Source organism: Podarcis raffonei, chromosome 14, assembly GCF_027172205.1.
Source record: "Podarcis raffonei isolate rPodRaf1 chromosome 14, rPodRaf1.pri, whole genome shotgun sequence".
In the NCBI taxonomy this organism is placed as follows: Eukaryota; Metazoa; Chordata; class Lepidosauria; order Squamata; family Lacertidae; genus Podarcis; species Podarcis raffonei.
The window spans coordinates 29093011-29112077 of NC_070615.1; the positions used below are offsets into that span (position 1 = coordinate 29093011).

The 19067-nt window shown below is 49.2% G+C and overlaps 1 protein-coding gene across 1 annotated transcript; it reads right to left on the reverse strand.

The window, feature by feature from the left end:
* Positions 1-8527: 8527 nt before the first annotated feature.
* DCTN5 (dynactin subunit 5) lies at positions 8528-18980 on the reverse strand. Its single transcript, XM_053364253.1, has 6 exons — positions 18836-18980; positions 17230-17298; positions 16485-16603; positions 15311-15422; positions 10326-10428; positions 8528-10185 (listed from the first exon to the last, which is right to left on the reverse strand). The coding sequence occupies exons 1-6, from the start codon at positions 18881-18883 to the stop codon at positions 10088-10090; spliced, it is 549 nt and encodes a 182-aa protein (XP_053220228.1). The 5' UTR covers positions 18884-18980; the 3' UTR covers positions 8528-10087.
* Between the last annotated feature and the right edge of the window lie 87 nt (positions 18981-19067).

Below are 19067 nucleotides of genomic sequence, written 5' to 3' on the forward strand. Positions count from 1 at the left end.
TTTGCTTATCACAGGAACCCTGTGCTTTCCCTCTCTCTGGGGAGGTCCTGTGCGCTTCTTTCTGCTGTAACAATCAGGTATCCCTAACCTCATTGGGTTGGGGCAATGTCCCAGCTTCTTCTGACCATTTGCCAGGAGTTCTGCATACCCAACAAGCGAAGGGACATTTTGGTGCTATGGAAAATAGCCCCTCTACAAGTCCCCCAGGCGCCCATTTCCTGCACCGCTGGCTTTGAACTCTGGGCATGGGAGGTGCCTGCCTGTCAGTCATAGAATTGTAGAGTTGGAAGGGACCATGCAGGTCATCTAGTCCAACCCCCTGCTATGCAGGAATATTTCACCCAATGTGGGGCTCAAACCCACAACCCTGAGATTAAGACAGATCTAACACACATCTGCATTATTTTAGGGAACTTTGTTAAATAACTGAAAATCATTCCTGAGGTGTGTAGGATATGAATTGGGTCACTTTTTTCTAATCTTGGTTGTTTGGATGCCATCTTGAAGAATGGTGGCCATGACTAATGAGATTAATAAATGTTACTATCTCAACACTTGTGTGACTAATTCGAAACTTATACATGACTAGTTATTCCAATAGTTTCAGAGCTTGATGAGTAATGCCCATTGTTTGATAGCTCTGAGCCAACATATGGGAAAAAACGATTATTTGATTATTATTTTTGCCAACGTTATGTTGTAGAGTACTTATTCATTTGTTTATAGATACGCTTTCTAACACATCACTCTGTTTGCCTTACCAGCAAGTGAGATCAGAATTAGACAAACACAAAGTGCAGTATCAATATAATATTTAGTCAGATACAGCAAAATGCAATAGGAGGCAGGCAGGCAGCACAGATAAAATGATCTCTTCAGAAGCAACACAACTGCTCAGGGAGGCAAAGTCCTGTTAGAATAATAAAAGTCCTTAAAAATAGTTAGACGACAAGAAAGGGAACCAGCCCAGCTTCATGGGGCACCGTGGCCTCGGAAAGTTCCCAAAACACTTGTGCTGAGATTTTATTTGAATTGACTTGAATTGTAAGGAAAGTAATTGTGGGGATTACTATTCAGAACACATGGAAGTATATTTGCTGGAGGGCATCACAAGTAAATCAGTAACCAAACAATACAAATTATATTTTGAAAGCATGGTATGCCAAAAGAGATTGTGAGCGGCAACACCCCTCAATGTTGCTTCAGCGACTCAAGAATATTTGCAAAAGAATGGGACTTTGTTCACAGTACATCGAGTCCAGCATGTATCGCCGCTTCTGATATAATATCAGGGCAAATGTAAGCTTTTGCTGTTGGTAAACAAAGCCCCTAAACATCTTAGGCCCAGGTTATCTGAAAGGCTGCCTTCTCCTATATAGAGATGATGAGATGAAGCCCTTCTGGTGGGTCAGGCACTCTGGAGGTTTGCAGAGCATCGCAACACCAATTTTGGTGGAACAGCCTCCCTGCTGACATCCGGTTCATTTCCGGACCCAATTTAAAGTGCTGGCAATTACCTTTAAAGCCTCAAACAGTTTGGGGCCATGATTCTTAAATGGCAGCCTGCACCCCTATCAACCTGCCCCTGCCTAAAGATCCACTTCAGAGCTCCTGCTTAGGCTTCTTCCTCCACAGACAATCAGGTTAGAAGGAACACACAGCAGGTCCTTCTTGATGGTGGCTCCACCACTATGGAACTTTTGACACTGTTAAGTAGGCCTTAAAGACTTAGCTTTTACCTCTTGTGTTTTGTGATCCACGTGTGGTTGTGTTTTGGCTTTTGGTAGCAGTCATGTTGAGCTGGGTACTGTTTTGAAATGTTTGTTCTTGGGATTGCATTATGCTTCATTTGTTGGTATATATTGTGGCAACCCCCCTTTTTGTTTGACTAGAGGTCTATTTAAAATGAAAATGATGATAATAAAACAACAACAAAGCAACCAAATCCCTTTGCAGATTTTCTCACCTAGGCTGAAAGAAGGGGAAAGACAAGCCAGGATCTGTGATGCAGCAGCAAAAAAAAAAGCTATTCTAGGCTGCATCAACAGAAGCATAGTGTCCAGATCAAGGGAAGTAATAGTACCACTCTATTCTGCTTTGCTCAGACAGCATGTGGAATACTGTATCGAATTCTGGGCTCCACAATTTAAGAAAGATGTTGACAGGCTGGAACATGTGCAGTGGAGGGCAACCAAGATGATCAAGGGTCTGGAAACTAAGCCTTACAAGGAGTGCTTGAAGGAGCTGGGTATCTTTAGCCTGGAAAAGAGGAGACTGAGAGGAGATATGATAGCCATCTTCAAATATCTTAAGGGCTGTCACATGAATGAGGGAACATGATTGTTTTCTCCTGCTCTGGAGGATAGGACAAAGCAATGGCTTCAAGTTACAAGAAAGGAGATTCTGACTAAACATCAGGAAGAACTTCCTGACAGGAAGAGCTGTTCGACAGTGGAACAGTCTCCCTTGAGAGGTTGTGGACTCTCCTTCCTTGGAGGTTTTTAAGCAGAGGTTGGATGGCCATCTGTCATGGATGCTTTAGCTGAGATTCCCGCACTGCAGGGAGTTGAACTAGATGACCCTTCGGTTCCTTCCAACTCCAAGATTCTATGCTTGGCTTGCCCCAAGGGTGCCTTTTACCTGGGGATAAATCCTTTAACAACCCAGATTGTATTTCTGCTGTGCCTCATTCAAGTTAATGAGGCCTCATTCAGTGCTTGCACCTGCCTGTGTCTTTATTGAAGGGATGGCTTGCAGAGCTTTAAAGGAAGACTGTCTATGGAAGGCATGCAGCCTTGTGTAAACAGAGATCTTACTAGCTGGAGATGGTCCCAGGGCCAGTGTCCATCACTGTTCCACCTAGCTCCCTTGGGGGAAATGCTAGCCAGACCAGCCATGGAGGCTTGCTTCAAATACCTTTAGGTGGGTTTGTTGCCGTTTGTTTGATTCACAGCAGAGCTGGGTGTGTTGACTTGCCCATGTCACATATCCAAGCCAACATCCTTGGAAAGCCCATTAGACTTCCCAAGAAAGGCCTGATCCATTCTTCAAACAACCAAGTATGCAAATACAAGTGTTTGGGTGAGAGAGATATTTATAAAGCCCAATAAAAAGTTAAGGGAGGGAGAGAGACAGGATGGTGGTGATAGAAAGCACCATCCTTCAAGGGAAATGGTGAGACATCTCTGGAGGTGGGACTGAGCTGCTCAAAGTTCTTTCAAAACTGTATATAGTCATACCTTGGTTGTTGAACGCCTTGCCACTTGAACGTATTGGCTCCCGAATGCCACAAACCTGGAAGTGAGTGTTCCGGTTTGCGAACGTTCTTTGGAACCTGGACAGCCGATGCGGCTGCTTTTAATGTTTGATGTATCACAGTATTTTAATATTCTTTTGGAAGCCACCCAGAGTGGCTGGGGAGGCCCAGCCAGATGGGCGGGGTATAAATAATAAATTATTATTATTATTATTATTATTATTATTATTATTATTATTATTATTATTATTTAGTTATGGAGCCATAGCTCAATGGTGGAACCCTGCTGGATCAAACCAAAGGTCCAACATCCCGTTCTCACAATGGCCAACCAGATGTCCCAATGGGAAGCCTGCAAGCAGGGCACGAGTGCCGCAGCAGTGCTCTTTCCTTGCTTGTGATTCCCGGCCACTGGTATTCAGACATACTGCCTCCAATGATATCATTGACGTCACAGGCACTGCCCAATACGTGGCTGCGAGAGTTGACCAAAAGCAGAATATAGCACTGATGGTGCTTGGGAGGTGTAGAGAGGAACTTATTTGACCAGCAGCCTCCAAATGCAGCCCTTGTGTTGCATGATCAAGAAATCAGCTGGGCCTCTTTGCAACTCAGGCATGTAAAGGATGTACAACCCCCTGCAAGATTCTGCAGCATTGGTGGTCCCTTATTTTAAGGATACTTCAGAGAGTTGCCAGTGCTCCACTCCCTGCTGCCCATCCCTCCTGCTGGCTTCCGGTGTGCTCTGCTGCCCAGCAATCCACCTGGTGCCTCATGACGGGCCGGGTTGCCTTTACAACAACACCAAGGCCCAAGATCTGCAAACAACAGTAATTGAAAGGGACTTTATTATAGCCTTTATCTTGCTGGTATTGACACATTGGAAAAGGAAGGCAGGTGTGTATTTTTAGAAGTGCTTTTGTGTGTTTGGTGGGGCTGGGATGCAAGTGTGGGTGTGTGTGGACTGAGAAAGTGGGTTCAGTCTTCCGAACTAAGGAAAGGGTGCTTTCCCTGTAACGGTTGCTGAATCAGAAAAGGGCTGGGCATTGGCAGAGGCCGCTGCACCACTTAACTAAATCAGGGAGGGTTGTGCTAGGCTCCCTGCCTCAAATCTTGGAGGACCACTGCTAGTCAGGGTTGACAGTACTGGATGAGCCAAGGGTCTGGAAGTATAAGGCAGGGTCTGTGTTCCTATGTAATGGTGGGGAGGGGACAGGACCTCTGGCTCACAGGCCATCTTGAGCTGCCACAGTCTAATTTGACCCATGAGGGATGAAAACCACAACTAGCTGTCCATCAACTGACACCCCCTCAATGGGCAGTGTGGTGGGGTTCAGTTCTGCATTGGCTGCACCCACCACCAGTTCCCCACAGGAAACTGGTTCGTGCAATCAAAGCAGCTGATGAGAGGGTGGTTAAATCCTGCTCAAACCCCTGAAGAGGGCAAGGTGGAAGTCTCCACTCATCAGCAGAGAATTCAGTCCTGCTGGGTGAAGCTAAGGCAAGCCTGCAGGATCAGGCCAGTGGCCCATCTAGTCCTGCATCCTGTTGTCATAGGGGCCAACCAGATACCCGTCAGAAGCTCGCAAACTGGACGTGAGTGCAAGTTCACTCTGCCAACCTTGGTCTGCCCAGTGGGTTAAACTTGATGTCACTGGGATATCAGACGATTGACAGGCAGGCATTCCCACCCACATTTCAAAGTTGGCCCGCAGGATTGGGGAAGATAAGATCTGGTCCACTGGGCCAAAAAGGTTCCCCAGCCCTGCTGTGTATGGAAAGCTTAGTGAGGTGGTCAAGATAGAGGTTTCTATCTCCAGCACCCCTAAGAATCACCCCTGTGACTCTTGCCAGAGAGGAAGAACCGCCTTCTCAGCAGGGACAAAGGAGAAAAGAGTTGTAGCTCAGGGACTGGGCACCTGCAATGAACACAGAGGATGCCCAGTTCAGTCCCCAGCAGTGCCAAGTGGGGCTGGGCAAGGCTGCAGCTAGAAACCCTAAAGAACTGCTGCTGCCAGCCAGTGAAGACCTTTTCCTTCCTAAGGGCCACATTCCTGCTTGAGCGGCCCCCTGAGGGCCGTGATGCGTGTGGGTCGACCGCAGTGGCTGCTCTTTGTGTGTACATCTTTGTTTTCAGGCCTGTTGCTGCTGAGCAGTAAGCTGTTTTTGGTTCAGGAGCAGTAAATAGATACCTGCCACGCAAGGTCTGTGAGAGGTAAGGCGTCCTTATGCAGAACAGGCTGCAGATCACAAATGATTAAGGTTTGAGTGGTTTTGTAGCGCAGCTGTAAGTGACAAGAAGCAGCGGCCTTGCCAGTTTCTTTTCTGGCTCTGCCCCATAGTAGATTATTCCCAGGTACCAGTTTGGCTTTATTCATAGAACCAAAGGGTTGTAGAGCTGGGAGAGACCCAAAGGATCATCCAGTCCAACCCCCTGCAAAGCAGAAATCACAAATGTTTTACGAATTCCATTTTAAGTAGAGCTGACATTCTCCAGGAGCGGCCAGCATCCCTGCACATCCCCTTGGGCACAGACTGGTTCAGTTCCAGCCCTGCCCAGTCTCTCTGCAAGGAATGTGCCCAGCTCAGCACAACTTGCCTTTGCCTTTGCCACAACTGTTTGTTCTGGTTTCTTCACCCTGATAGCCACTTTCTAGGATGATGGCCATTATCAGCCCTGATGTGGGAAGCGAGCAGGACCTCTGCTTCTGACGGCGACAAAGATGACCTCAGTACTTCCGATAGGACACACCATAGCCAGCCCTCGATTGCGGTCTTGATTGGTTTCTTCACTTTTGGGGGGGGAGGGGGTGTACTGTAGTCTGGCTGTGGGAGGGGGGAATCTAAAGCCTCCACCTCCAGCAAGGTAGCTTGACTTCTCCCTAAGACAGAAAACCTTGTCAAGTGATCATTTCAGACCCCACAGCATGGGCAAGCAGTGCTCCCTCCCCTGGCAGCCTGCTGGATGGGGAGGAAGAGAAAGAGTTCATCACTCCCTTCAGACTCTGATTCTGCCCGCCACTGCATTTGGGTGGCATGGGAGAGAACAACAGATTTACCCTCAAGGGAATAGAGCCTTTTGACAATATACCTTTAAAGCATATTCCTGTATTGCAGGGGGTTGGACTAGATGACCCTCGGGTCCCTTCCAACTCTACAATTCAACACACATTTAAAGTACATTACTTCTTCCAAAGAATCTAGCAGATACAGTTTGCTAAGGGTGCTGGAAATGGTAGCTCTGTGAGGCAGAAACTGCAGATACCAAGATTTTACATTGAATATGCTTTAAATATATAGCATGGATCTGCCTTAAGACCACAGAAGCATCCCACCCCACGTCATTGGAGGTTTTTAAGCAGAGGTTGGATAGCTGTCTATCAGGGATTCCTTAGCTGGGTTCCTGCATTGTAGGGGATTGGACTAGATGACCCTGGGGCTGCTTCACAACTCTGCAATTCTATGATTTCTTTGCTGCCATCCAGTTTTGGGTTGCCACTGCTGTCTGCAAGCTCCACCTGCCACTGCAGCCTCTTGTGGAACTAAATTCCTTGGACACCAGCATGAGGTTCTTGGGGGACAGGTAAGGGAGAGGGGGAGAGAGCATGCAGAACAAGTCAGGTGGCTACAGCTGAGGGCCTTGTTCCAGGACCCATCCTTAGTGACTGCTCACTGAAGGGCATCAGCTCTTCCATTACTGCAGGGAAAGGCTGGATCATAGAATTGTAGAGCTGGAAGGGACTCCAGGGGTCATCTAGCCCAACCGCCTGCAAATCACGATTCATGTTTTACACTTTTCATTTTAATTGGGAGCTGAGCTTCTCCAATGTTCCTCCAGCCACCCTTGGGCAGTTCAGTTCCAGCCTGGTCCAGTCTTTCTGCAAAGAGTGTGCCCAGCTCAGCACAAGTCGCATTTGCACATTTCACAACTGTTTATTCTGGTTTCTTCACCCTGATAGCCACCTTCAAGGATAGCGGCCCTTATCGGCCCCGATATAGCAAGCATGCAGCAAGAGGTCTGCTTCTGGTGGCGACAAAGGTGCTCTCAGCCCTTCTGATGGGACACGCCAGGGACAGCCCTCTAATCCGGCCGTTTATCACTTGCACAGTCCAGGAAATGTTCAGTTGAGAACACAGAGAGATTAAGGGGGGGGGGACACACAGATATATTTGTGAGCTGTTGAGAGATTGCATTGAGCAACTGGGAGAGCCTTCGGGCACACTGCTGGCAGCTTTAGGCTTTTAAGAGAGCTCTTTGGTTAACTGGGCAGCTGGAAAGGAGCCCTTGATATTGCCCGAGTTTGGGTCACCCAACTGGTCAGTCCCACCCAGCTGGCTAAGAGCCCCTCCAGCGCTGCATTTGCAAAGCTGGTTTTGTGGGACCCAGCTGGGCTGGGGGGGGGGGTTAAAGCCCCAAGCAGCTTTGATCCTGGCCACCTTAAGGATGGTCTTTTTCCAATGGCGGGCCTTGCAGCGGTCCAACAGCAGAAGCCATTAAATAAGGCGGGTGTCCACCAGAACATAAGAGGAGTTTGCTGCACTGAAGGGTATTTGGTGCAGCCCCATGATAAGTTTGCTGGGCCTTGTGTCTGTACCGTTTCAGGCACTGGGTCCAAACTGGGCTCTTTTCAGGAAGCACAGGCTCAAATCAGTTCACCGCCATGTGCAGCTGTTTGACATGGGAGGGAGGACCTGGCACAAAGAACCGGAGGGGGCACTCATCCTTTCCCTCCTTACTTGGCATCAAGGAGAGCAGCAGCAGGCATCAAGGAGGCAAAAGCCCTCCTGCCTACGCTGAGATTTGTATCCCAAGGCCACCCTCTGAAAACACAGCCCTGGTGGATGGAAACTGCCTCCACATGGCCTTTGGTGCCATGCCAACAGCTCTGGAGGTCAGGCTGACACAGGCACCTCTTGTTGCAAAAGCTCTTTGAAAGGCCATTTTAAACACAAAGTAAGAGGAAACAGAGTCCCCTGGTGGACTCTCCTTCGCTAGAGGGATTTGGATTAGATGACCTCTGAGGTCCCTCCCAAATTCTAGAATTCTACGTGTGGAATCACTTATAGATAGCCGGGCTGGGCTAGCCTGGGTGGCTGGTTGAGCAGCCCCATTTATTCAGTAGTTGGAGATTTCACCAAGGAGAGGTGCAGCTAGCACCCCCGCCCCTTGCCAAAGCAGTGGGTGGTGATGCCAGCAGGACACGCCCATCTACCCTGCTCTGTTTCCAGAAGATTTGTTGGAGGAAAATTACCACGTCAAAGCACTTGACCTACTTGAGAGGATTTTAATTTGTGGACAGCAAAGTATAAACAAGGCGGACAGTGATGCGATGGTTAACAGCAGCTCCTCCAGGCTTTTGTGTTTGGAGAGGCCATGGCTAGTTAATGGGTGGCAAAGCTGTACGTGCCGCAGAACAGATGAAAAGAAGAAGCACACCCACCCGCCTGCCTGCCTGCCTGCCTGCTGACCCTGTATCCAACATTCAGGAAGCAGCTGGGTGGGAACCAGGGATGCGCACAGCCACCAAACCAATGGACTTGGAGTTTGATCTGGAAAGAAGCAAAGGATCGGCAGAGCGTATATGGAGGGTGGGAGTCATTTGCATCCCCAGATGGAAGCTGGTTCCTTTATGTTTTCCAGCAGTGTCTACCCTAAAGGGAAGGACACAACTTTCTCTTGCAGATGACCCAGCCATGGGGAAGCTGTGGCCTGCCAGCTGATGCTGGACTCCCATCAGCCAGCTTGGTCAGGCAAGGTGGGAGTTGGGAGTCTAGCAGCTTCTGAAGAACCACGGGAGCCCTGTCCCTTCCCTATGCCCTTCCAGACATACTACCCCCAATCATAACCCTGTGCAGGGACCCCCACCCCTGTGCAAGATCCACAAGGCCACCCACCTCCTGCCTGCACTCAAGCCCTATGCTCTGAAACAACCTCTGCAAAGCCGCCCCCTGCAGGAGGAAACAAGTCAAAGCAGCTGCTTGCCGAGGGCATGTGTTCAAGAGTGGATTGCTATGGTTAAGTGCCAGGTCACCTCCTCAGCGCCACCTTTTTCTCTGAGTCACATATCTCTCGCTGCCTGAAAAATATGCAGCTGATAAAGGGACAGTCTGGACAGACTGTCTGATCTGGGTCACAGCGCATGCCGCCCATCTATGATGGCCTTCACAACAGTTGTATGAAGTGGAGATGGAGGCTTGCTGGGAAGCCCTCAAGGGCCAAATAGATGGCCACTTTCTCATCTTGTCCAGGCAGGGAGCAGAGCCTTCCCCACTGAAGGGTGGCAGGCAGGGAGGGAGGCTACATACGCACCTGCCTGGAGGAGAGGGTGCTGAGGGGCCTCTGGTCACGTTGGCTTCTAATTAGGAATGTGTTGGGTGGGGGGAGATGACAGCAGAAGCACACAGAACCCCCCCCTCGCTTGTAGGCTGGCCGGCCATCCTCCCGCTCAGGAGGTTTGTCTCTGCTCATTTCACATTCCAATGCACCCTGGATCTAGGGATAAATAAATAACATGCGAGTCTCTCGCAAGCGAAGGAGTAGACAGTAGGGTTAGTCCAGGCTGGTCAGTGGCAGGGCTAGGGTGGTCAGCGGGAAAAGGCCTCCCATATGGGACAGAACAGTCCAGATCGTGGGCAAGGGTGTGAGGCAGAGGAATGAAGGGGATGCCCAAAAAGGGAAGATGGTGTTACACAAGGCCGCTTCTGGCAGAGTCTGCCAGTCGGGCTTGGAGCCAGCTGCTTGCAGGACTCTCACAAGCCACGCCAGTCACGCCGAAGCTTCTTCCCACTCTTCCTCCTGCAGAGGGCCACGGGAGGGCTAGGTGGAGACGGCTAGACCTGGGTGAGGGGCAGGAACTTCTGGTAGTAGCTCTTGGTGACGTCAATCATCAGCTCCTGTGTGCACTCGGGAAGTTCTCCGGAGAAGAGCCCTGGGGGTGAAGTGGAGTGTCAGCAGACAGCCTGGCAATAAGGAACATCTTTTGCTGTGCAGTCACTGTCCCACTTTGAGTGAGGCACACACAGCTTTATAGGGCAGGCCTCCCCCCACCCCCTTTCCCCCCCCATTTACCTGGGCAGCCTGCAAAGACGGTAAAAGGTGGGACCACCGTTTCCGGAGGCAAGACTGTGTTGTCGAGGATCTTGCAGCAGTCTTTGAGGACACACCGGCGACCCTAAAAAGGATGTGCCACAAGTCAGTTTGGAATTAGAACAGGCCCCAGGTTCCCACCCTACCACGTGCCACTCATGCCCTGGACTTCCAGGCTTAAAGGGCCAGCAGGCAGCCCAATGCTCAACTGCATCCAAGTGGGTGGTTTTGTTCTTAACTGGCAATCTCACCAACTGCAGCACTACAGGACTTCCCTTCTGAGTACTGCAGACGCTCCTTCATTGGAGGTTTTTAAACAGAGTTTGGATGGCTATCTGTCAAGGATTCTTTAGCTGTGATTCCTGTGTTGAAGGGGGTTGGACTAGGTGGCCCACAAGACTCCCTTGCAACTCTACAATTCTGTGTGTGGTTTGCAGCACTAATCTTGGGTAGGGAATCAGCCTCTGTGAAAAGATGGGCCCCCTTTGGCCTGATTCAGCAGGCCAGTCTTATGTTTTTCTGTACCACACTCTGGTTCAAGGCTGGGGAAACCATGCCTCCAAATCCATCAGTTCCAGCCAATGCAGCAGATGGTCAAGGCTAATGAGAACTACAGTATAGTCCAACTCCATCTGCAGGGACACAGCTCCCCCACTCCAGCTGAAGTTCCCATAGAACCTGCTTGAGCAGGTGAGCAAAACGTAGTGATTAACACCGGATCTTTTACTGTTCTGGCAAATGTGTGTTTTCGCTTCAGACGCCTCTGGGCTGCAGTTCCTGGGCATGAGAGGAGCCGAGTTGCTCAGGTCAGGTGCCAAAGGCAGGTTCTGGGACAGTTAAGCGGGAGTCACGTCCCACACACTGCAGTCCCCGGACAGCCAGAAGCTCTGTTCTCTCAGCAAATAAAAACCTAACAATGTTTGCTCAGGTGGGGACGTGGGAGAGATTCAGAGAGCTCTCGAGTTACCTTGTTCTGAAGTTTGTTGTTTGGTTTGGCTGCCAGAGAGGGGAATCATTCCCACCAGGAAGACTCCGTTGGGAGATCAGGACGTGCCCTCTCTTTAAAGAGACACAGACAGTCCGCCCCACTTTTCAGGGAGATTGGAAGATTCATGACGGATAAACCTAAGTTGTTCTCCAAATGGCCCATAGTTAAACTTCCTCAAAACAGTGCATAGTTAAACTGTGGAACTCACTCGCACAGGAGGCAGTGATGGCCACCAACTTGGATGTCTTCAAAAGAGGACTGTACAAATTCATGGAGGGGCAGCCTATCAATGGCTACTAGCCAGGATGACTATGCTCTGCCTCCACAGTTGGGAGACACAAGAGAGGAGAGGGCTCTTGTGCTCAGGTCCTACTTAAGTGTTTCCCATAACAGGCATCTGGTTGGCCACTGTGATAACAGGATGCTGGACTAGATGGGCTTCCTTTGGCCTGATCCAGCAGGCTCTTCTTGTGTCCAGGACACATGCCCCCTTCTCAGGTATCTCCACACATGCCAAACCACAGCAGTATCTTGTTCAGGTAAGCTATCCTGGCTGTCCTCTTCACATTTCCCAGCAACAGCAAGGCTGACAAACCAGGGGCTCTGAACTGGTGCCAACTCTGGGAACAAAGCGCTTATTCAGGGCAGCCCCCACGAGCAGCTGGCGCTTGAGCTCAGGCCACTTTGACAAAGAGGGCGCAGGCAGGAGAGATCCGATGCAATGCCCATTGACAAAAGAGCAGGGGAGCCAAGTGGCATTTAAAGTGCAAACACTGAGTCACGCAGGACTTTTTTTAATACTAGGGCTGGATGGTGAAAGACAAAGGAGGAGGTTGCTACAATTGGGGCTTAGATTGATACACTCTCCTGGGATCTCTCGACAGGCACTCTGGCAAGTTGTCAACAGGTCCCGTGGGTACAGCTTCACAGCTATATCGCTGCAGGATGGCCACCAACTTGGATAACTATTACTATTATTATTATTATTATTATTATTATTATTATTATTATTATTATTATTATATGGTGGAGTACAGGATCAGGTTTAAAGTGCTGGTTTTAACCTTTAAAGCCCTATACGGCCTAGGACCCTCGTACCTACGGGACCGCCTCTCCTGGTATGTCCCACAGAGGACCTTACGGACTTCAAACAAAAACATCTTGGAGGTCCCGGGCCACAGAGAGGTTAGGCTGTCCTCAATCAGAGCCAGGGCTTTTCGGCTCTGGCCCCGATCTGGTGGAACGCTCTGTCACAAGAGACTAGGGCCCTGCGGGACTTGACATCTTTCTGCAGGGCCTGCAAGACAGAGCTGCTCCACCAGGCCTTTGGCCTAGGCACAGCCTGACCCCCTCCTTTGGCAATTCTTCACAGAACTCTAGCCCAATGGTTGCCATTAATCTGATTTGAACTGATTTTATAATGAAATGATTTTAGAATGTTGTATCATTTTACTGTTGTTAGCCTTTCGGAGTCCGGCTTAGGCTGGGGAGGGCGGGATATAAATAATTATTATTATTATTATTATTATTATTATTATTATTATTATTATTATTATTATTTTACCGCCCATCTGGCTAGGCTTCCTCAGCTACTCTGGGTGGTTTCCAGAAAAATATAAATAATAAAAAAAGTCAGACATTAAAAACTTCCCTGAACAGGGCTGCCTTCAGATGTTTTCTAAAAGTTGTGCAATTCTTTATCTCCTTGACATCTGATGAGAGAGCTTTCCATAGGGAGGGTGCCACTGCCAAGAAGGCCCTTTAAAAGAGGGCTAGACAATATCATGGAGGAGAAGGCTCTCAGTGACCACTAGCCATGAGGGCTATGCTATACCTCCACACCTGGAAACAGCAATGTTTCTGAATACCAGTTGGTGGAAACAACAGGAGGGGAGAGCTGCTCTTGCATTCTGCGTGCTGGTTTACCATAGGCAATTGCTCAGCCTCTGTGAGAACAGGATGCTGGATTAGATGGGCCACTGGCCTGATCCAGCAGCAGACTCTTATGTTCTTACACTCAGCCATGGAAATTGTGTGTTATAAGCATATGGGTGTATCTTTTATCGCTAACCACATTACACAGATATGATGCCTTTTTCTCTTAGACAAATTGTGTTTCTCTCACACACTGATGAATCATTGGATTGTACCCCATGTTAGCCTTATTCAGAGCAGACGCATTACCAGCCATGGACATTACAGTACTAACTTAGGTTCATTGATTTCAGTGGGTCTACCCTGAACAGGAGTTAGTTAGATACAGCCCCATGGCTGTTAATTGGGGATGGATTCATTAAGTCTGTTCAGAAAGGGTTAGGTGCATAGAGAGGTTCTAACTGTCAGGGATGGAAGTTTTATGGATGTAGAATCTACTGGAATCTTCCTGAACTTTCCAGCGTGTTCACAACAGAACAAGCTTGCAGCTGCATTTATCTAGTCAAGGTTGCTGCCTCAGTGGGAGATACATAGCCCTGCCTGCTGGGCAGTTTATCTTCTGACCTTCATCCTGCTCTTTACTTTTGTTTCCATATATATTGTGTGATTTTGCTTCTGTAACTGGATGTGCTTTGGAGCAAAGATTTTGCCTTACTGGGAATTCAGTAAGTTCCTGTATGCATTTAAGCCTCAGTAAAACACTTACTGAAGAATCCTGCTTCCTGTGTGTGTGTTTTTCTCTGATCTCTACAAGGAGTGGACTGTACTGGGGTTTTTTACCCATATCCTGGGGTTGCCCAGGCATGAAGACAGCGGGTGACTGGATTTGGCCATCAGCCCTATCACTGGCATGCAGCTCATCCTGTGCAGTGCAGAAACTATGCACACATATTCACTCAATAACCTTTTCATAAGAACATAGGATGCTGCCCTATACTGAATCAGGCCCTTGGTCCATCTAGCTCAGTCTTGTCAATACCGACTGGAAGCAATGGTTCTCTATGGTTTCAGGCAGAGATCGCTCTACTTGGAGATGCTACTGAGGATTGAACCTGGGACCTTCTGCATGCAATGCAGATGCTATAGCAACAAGCTATGGCCCTTTCCCAATGCTCAGTGGTAGAACATCTGCATTGCATACAGAAGTTGGGGCCTGCTTCTCAGTTCCCTCGGTCTGAAGTTGCGTCCACTCCCCACAACACAAAAAGAACTGCACAGACCAAACTCCTGCTGCTGTCCCAGGTGGAGCTCTGCTAGGTGAGCAGCAGAAATCTCTTGACAGGGCTGCAAAGCCACAGCCGTTCCCTTCACCACGACCCCACCCTCCTGCCACTAGCTGGTGCCCTGCACTGTTGCAGACAAGAGGGGAACACAGCAGCTGGGACTGGAGTTTGGCAGCCACAGCAAGCAGCTGACCAGGAGCAGAAGGCTCCACTCCACAAGTTGAAATCTCTGGCATATGAATGGGTCTCAGCTTCCGCCTGCCTCCCCAGCCCAACCCGGACATGGCCAGGAAGTTCTATTTGAATGGGTGCATGCGTGGATCTTGAACTGTGGTGTAATCTGCTTAGGCATCCAGGCTTACAAGAGCCTCAGGGTGAACTAAAGAGCCTGTGTGGTGTAGGGGTTGGTGTCAGAATAGGACCTGGAAGATACCAGGGTTCAAATCCCCACTCAGCTAAGAAGTTTACTGGGGTACCTTGGGCTGGTGACTGCCTAACCTACCTCCCTGGTGTTGCTGTGAGGATAAAACAAGGTAGAGGAGAATGATGTAGTCCACCTTGAGCTCCTTGGAGGAAAGGCAGCATATAAATGCAGTAAATAAATAAAACTTGATTCTGAGCCAAATAAATACCCTGGCTGGTTGCCCGCAGGCATCTGGTTGGCCACTATGAGAACAAGATGCTTAACTAGATGAGCCCCCTTTGACCTGGTCCAGCAGGCTCTTCTTAGGTTCTTTTGACCCCCGTGCAACTGCCTGAAATTCAGTGGGACTGTTATGCTACATAGACTTTGCAGGATGCCCAAGGGGAGCCACACTTACAATGACACAGTTCTTGCCTATGTGGACATAGGAGCCGATCTGAGCCGCATTGACGACGCAGTCCTCCTCAATGAAAACGTGGTCACCGATGTGCAGAGGGAAAAATGCAACCCTGAAGAAGAAATATACATGTGTGTTGGGGGGGGGCATATTTATAGCCAGCAACACCTACCCCACCAAAAATAAAATAAAATCTAATCACTGAAGCCCCAGAACAATAACAAATTTGGTGAGGATGACTTGCAAAGCTTGATCAAACAACATGCAGCATGCCCAGGAGCTACCAACGCCCAAGAGGGATTGGCAAGGAAGAACACAAAGATTTCCTGGATCCCCCCTCCGAATTCCTCACAGTTGGCAACCTCCAAGCAAAGCTCTTCCGCTCTGCCCGTCCTTAGGTTTTGGCTGCAGCCATGTCAAGAAGCAGATGTAAGGCAGTACACCAGCCCCACAATGTCTAGGGATGCTGTCTTTTGGCTAGAGGTCTCCTTCCAGTTCCACTGAGACAGCAGTCACCCTCTCAGCCAAGTCTCCACTTCCAAGTATGTGGGATCCTTAATCCCCCCAGGCTCATCATCACCAGGAAAGGTCCCATGCACTCTTTGAACAATTATATTGAGTGAGGAAGTAGATTCAGCTGGTGGGACTGGTAATCTCCCCCACCAACCATGGGTCAAGTTTGACAACTGGGAGGGGCCGCTCGTCTGTCAATGGCATGGCATCATGACTGAAACCAAACCATGTGGGTGAGCAAACACACCACTATGCAAGCTCTGATGAGCAGCTGGCTGCTGGGGCTTTGCTGGAGCTATCCAACTATAGATATGTAGGCTAAAAATGGTATACACTCTTCTCTTCTCAAATTCATGTATCTAAAAATGGAACAAAACAATGGAGCCAGGCAGCATGGGTCACCTTCACTAACCCCCACACTTTTGAAATTGGGATGTGTACGTGATGATTTCTCAATCATCTCCTATGGATAGTTGTCACTTCTGCCAAAGGATATTCCAAGTGTGTGTGTGGGGGGGGAGAGATATCAAAAGGAATTGAGCAGTGGGATTATCAGTCTAGATGATTGTATGTTTATTAAGGAACCCAGCTCCTTGAACTCAAAACTCAGCACTACCCTGTTTCAAGGAAGCCCTCCCACCTTGTCCCAAGCAACTCCTACCCTTTGCTGAATTTCTTGAAAGGTGGACGGATGACACTTCGGCTTTTGACCACGCAGTGGCGCCCAACTCTCACATTGGCCAAGTCCCCTCGGATGATGCAGTCGTTCATGACAATTGTCTGAATGGGAAAGAAGAGAATTACTGCAGTTTTGGAGCTTTCTCAAAGCAGGACGGCATTCTGATGGGACCCTGAGAAACATGCAAATAAGATGGGATTCATGTAAATGTGAACACCACACTAAATGGCTCATCTTCCTTGGTTGCTGTAAGAACCACCCCCAGGTGCAGCCAGTGTCAAGATTATCTTTTATTTATTTTAGTATTTTTATACTGCATTAGAGAGTCTCCCTAGATGGTTCACAATTAAAAAAAACATAGAAACAATTTAAAACATAAATTTAGGAAATGGCTTTGAAAATGATGAGAGCAGTTAAAGGAAGGAAGTAGAAGGAAGAAAGGTATTTTGCAGTTTGCTGTAGCCTGGTCAATGTAAATAAGCAATCAACACACTTGAAGGGGCCCACCTCAAGAGCCCCCTTGCCTCTTAGTACTCTCCAGGTTATCCCACTGCCCCCCCCCCTCAGGGAGCAGTACCACTCACTTTGGGAATCACTGGCCTACCTGAACAAGAGTTCTTATTTTCCACCCTTTGAATCTATCAGTAGGCCATGAACTGTTCACTGCACTTACAGTCCCTTCCTACCCTGTCCCATAGGCAGCCTCTGGAGTTCAAGGGCCTCTCACCTTGCCATTGAGCACGATGTTCTGGCTTCCACACAGCACAGACTGCCTGCTCACTTTGTTCCCAGATGCCTAAAGAGATAGAGAAAGGCAGAAATGATTAGCAAAAACAAAGCTCTTAGAGAAGGTACTTGGGGGAAAGCCCTGCGGTCTTTGCAATATGGGTGGGAGCACCAAACGGCCATAGTTATCTGTAACCCAATGGCCTCCACATTAACTACCATAATGTTACATGTGGGGTGCATGCCTCTAAGTATTCTCAAACTTCAAGGGTGAATGGGTGCGTTTCATTTGATATAATTAAGTGCTGTTGTGCTATTATTTTATTATTTCACTGTGCATTCAAAAAAATTCTTAGCAGCTTTGCATGAACACAACAATAGCATATAAGTTCATAGGAAGCTGCCTTATACCCAGTCAGATTAATTGTCCCACCTCCCTCAGCACTGACTGGCAACAGCTCTCTATTTAGCCACCCCAAGGAAGCTGAGAATTGAACCTGGGGGTTTTGCATGTAAGGCAGGGACTGACCAATGAATTATAACAGCCCTCCTCCTGTTCATGGTAACTGGTTATTAACTGGGAAGAGCCAATGGAAACACACGTTGCCGGTACTGAAACTGCTTCACTAGGTGTTGGTTAGTTTCCAAATAGCCATTTCTATTACCTTTTCAGCAATCAGGTGCCCTCCCGATGCTTTGGAGTACAAAACACCCAGAGGGCACCAGGCCAGGGAAGTCTGCTTCAAAGCCTTTGCCAGCTTAGGAGCCAGGTACCTAGAGGGCCGGGACGCGGGTGGCGCTGTGGGTAAAAGCCTCAGCGCCTAGGGCTGGCCGATCGAAAGGTCGGCGGTTCGAATCCCCGCGGCGGGGTGCGCTCCCGCTGCTCGGTCCCAGCGCCTGCCAACCTAGCAGTTCGAAAGCACCCCCGGGTGCAAGTAGATAAATAGGGACCGCTTACCAGCGGGAAGGTAAACGTCGTTTCCGTGTGCGGCTCTGGCTCGCCAGAGCAGCGATGTCACGCTGGCCACGTGACCCGGAAGTGTCTGCGGACAGCGCTGGCCCCCGACCTCTTGAGTGAGATGGGCGCACAACCCCAGAGTCTGTCAAGACTGGCCCGTACGGGCAGGGGTACCTTTACCTTTTTACCTAGAGGGCCACCTTAGTCCATGTACAGTGATCATGGCATAGGACTCTTCGCCGCATGCCGCCACCCTCTGAAGCTAAGTGGGATTGGGGGTTCAGGCACTAGCCAAAGGCCCTTCCAGACCTCACCATCACAACACGCACTCTGCTGCTATTATATTATTTAGACACTTTCCATGCTGCTTTTCAGGCAAAAAAATGGGGGCAGCCTTCCAGAGCGGCTTATATATCACTTTTAAAAAGGCGGCCCCGCCCGCAGCCTTAAAATTAAAAAAAAAAAGACAAGGCACGCGAGGAGAAAAGGCGGGGAGGGAGGAGGAAACGAACGAATTGTGGCCTCCGCTCTGCCTCCATACGTTTCATGCATTATTCTGAGGTGAGCGCCCTGGCATGGCGGTGCTTTTCCCACTCCCACGGGCCTGGTTCCCGGGTAAAGAGGACTAGCGCCTTGACTCGACACGCACCGTCTCGATGTACTCGGACTTGTTGTAGAGCATTTCGCTCAGCTCCATCGCGAAGCCCCCGCGTCACACCCAGAGCGGCTCCCCGACTCTATTGTCCCCGCGGGGCTACCGTACAAACGTCCCACTTCCGCCCTCCAGCGGGCCGTAGACTTTGCAGCCTATCAGCCCAGACCTTCCCGGAGGCCTCCAAACACTGCCAGCCAATGACTGAAGACGAAAGTGACGTGAATAC

What these genes read in the sequence shown, in the direction of transcription:
- DCTN5 (XM_053364253.1), bottom strand. Translation starts at nt 18,883, where the DNA reads ATGGAGCTGAGCGAAATGCTCTACAACAAGTCCGAGTACATCGAGACG. An exon ending in ACATCGTGCTCAATGGCAAG is followed by an intron (nt 16,604 to 17,229) that starts GTGAGAGGCCCT and finishes TTTCCCATTCAG; the next exon opens with ACAATTGTCATGAACGACTG. An exon ending in TTCAAGAAATTCAGCAAAGG is followed by an intron (nt 15,423 to 16,484) that starts GTAGGAGTTGCT and finishes TTTCTTCTTCAG; the next exon opens with GGTTGCATTTTTCCCTCTGC.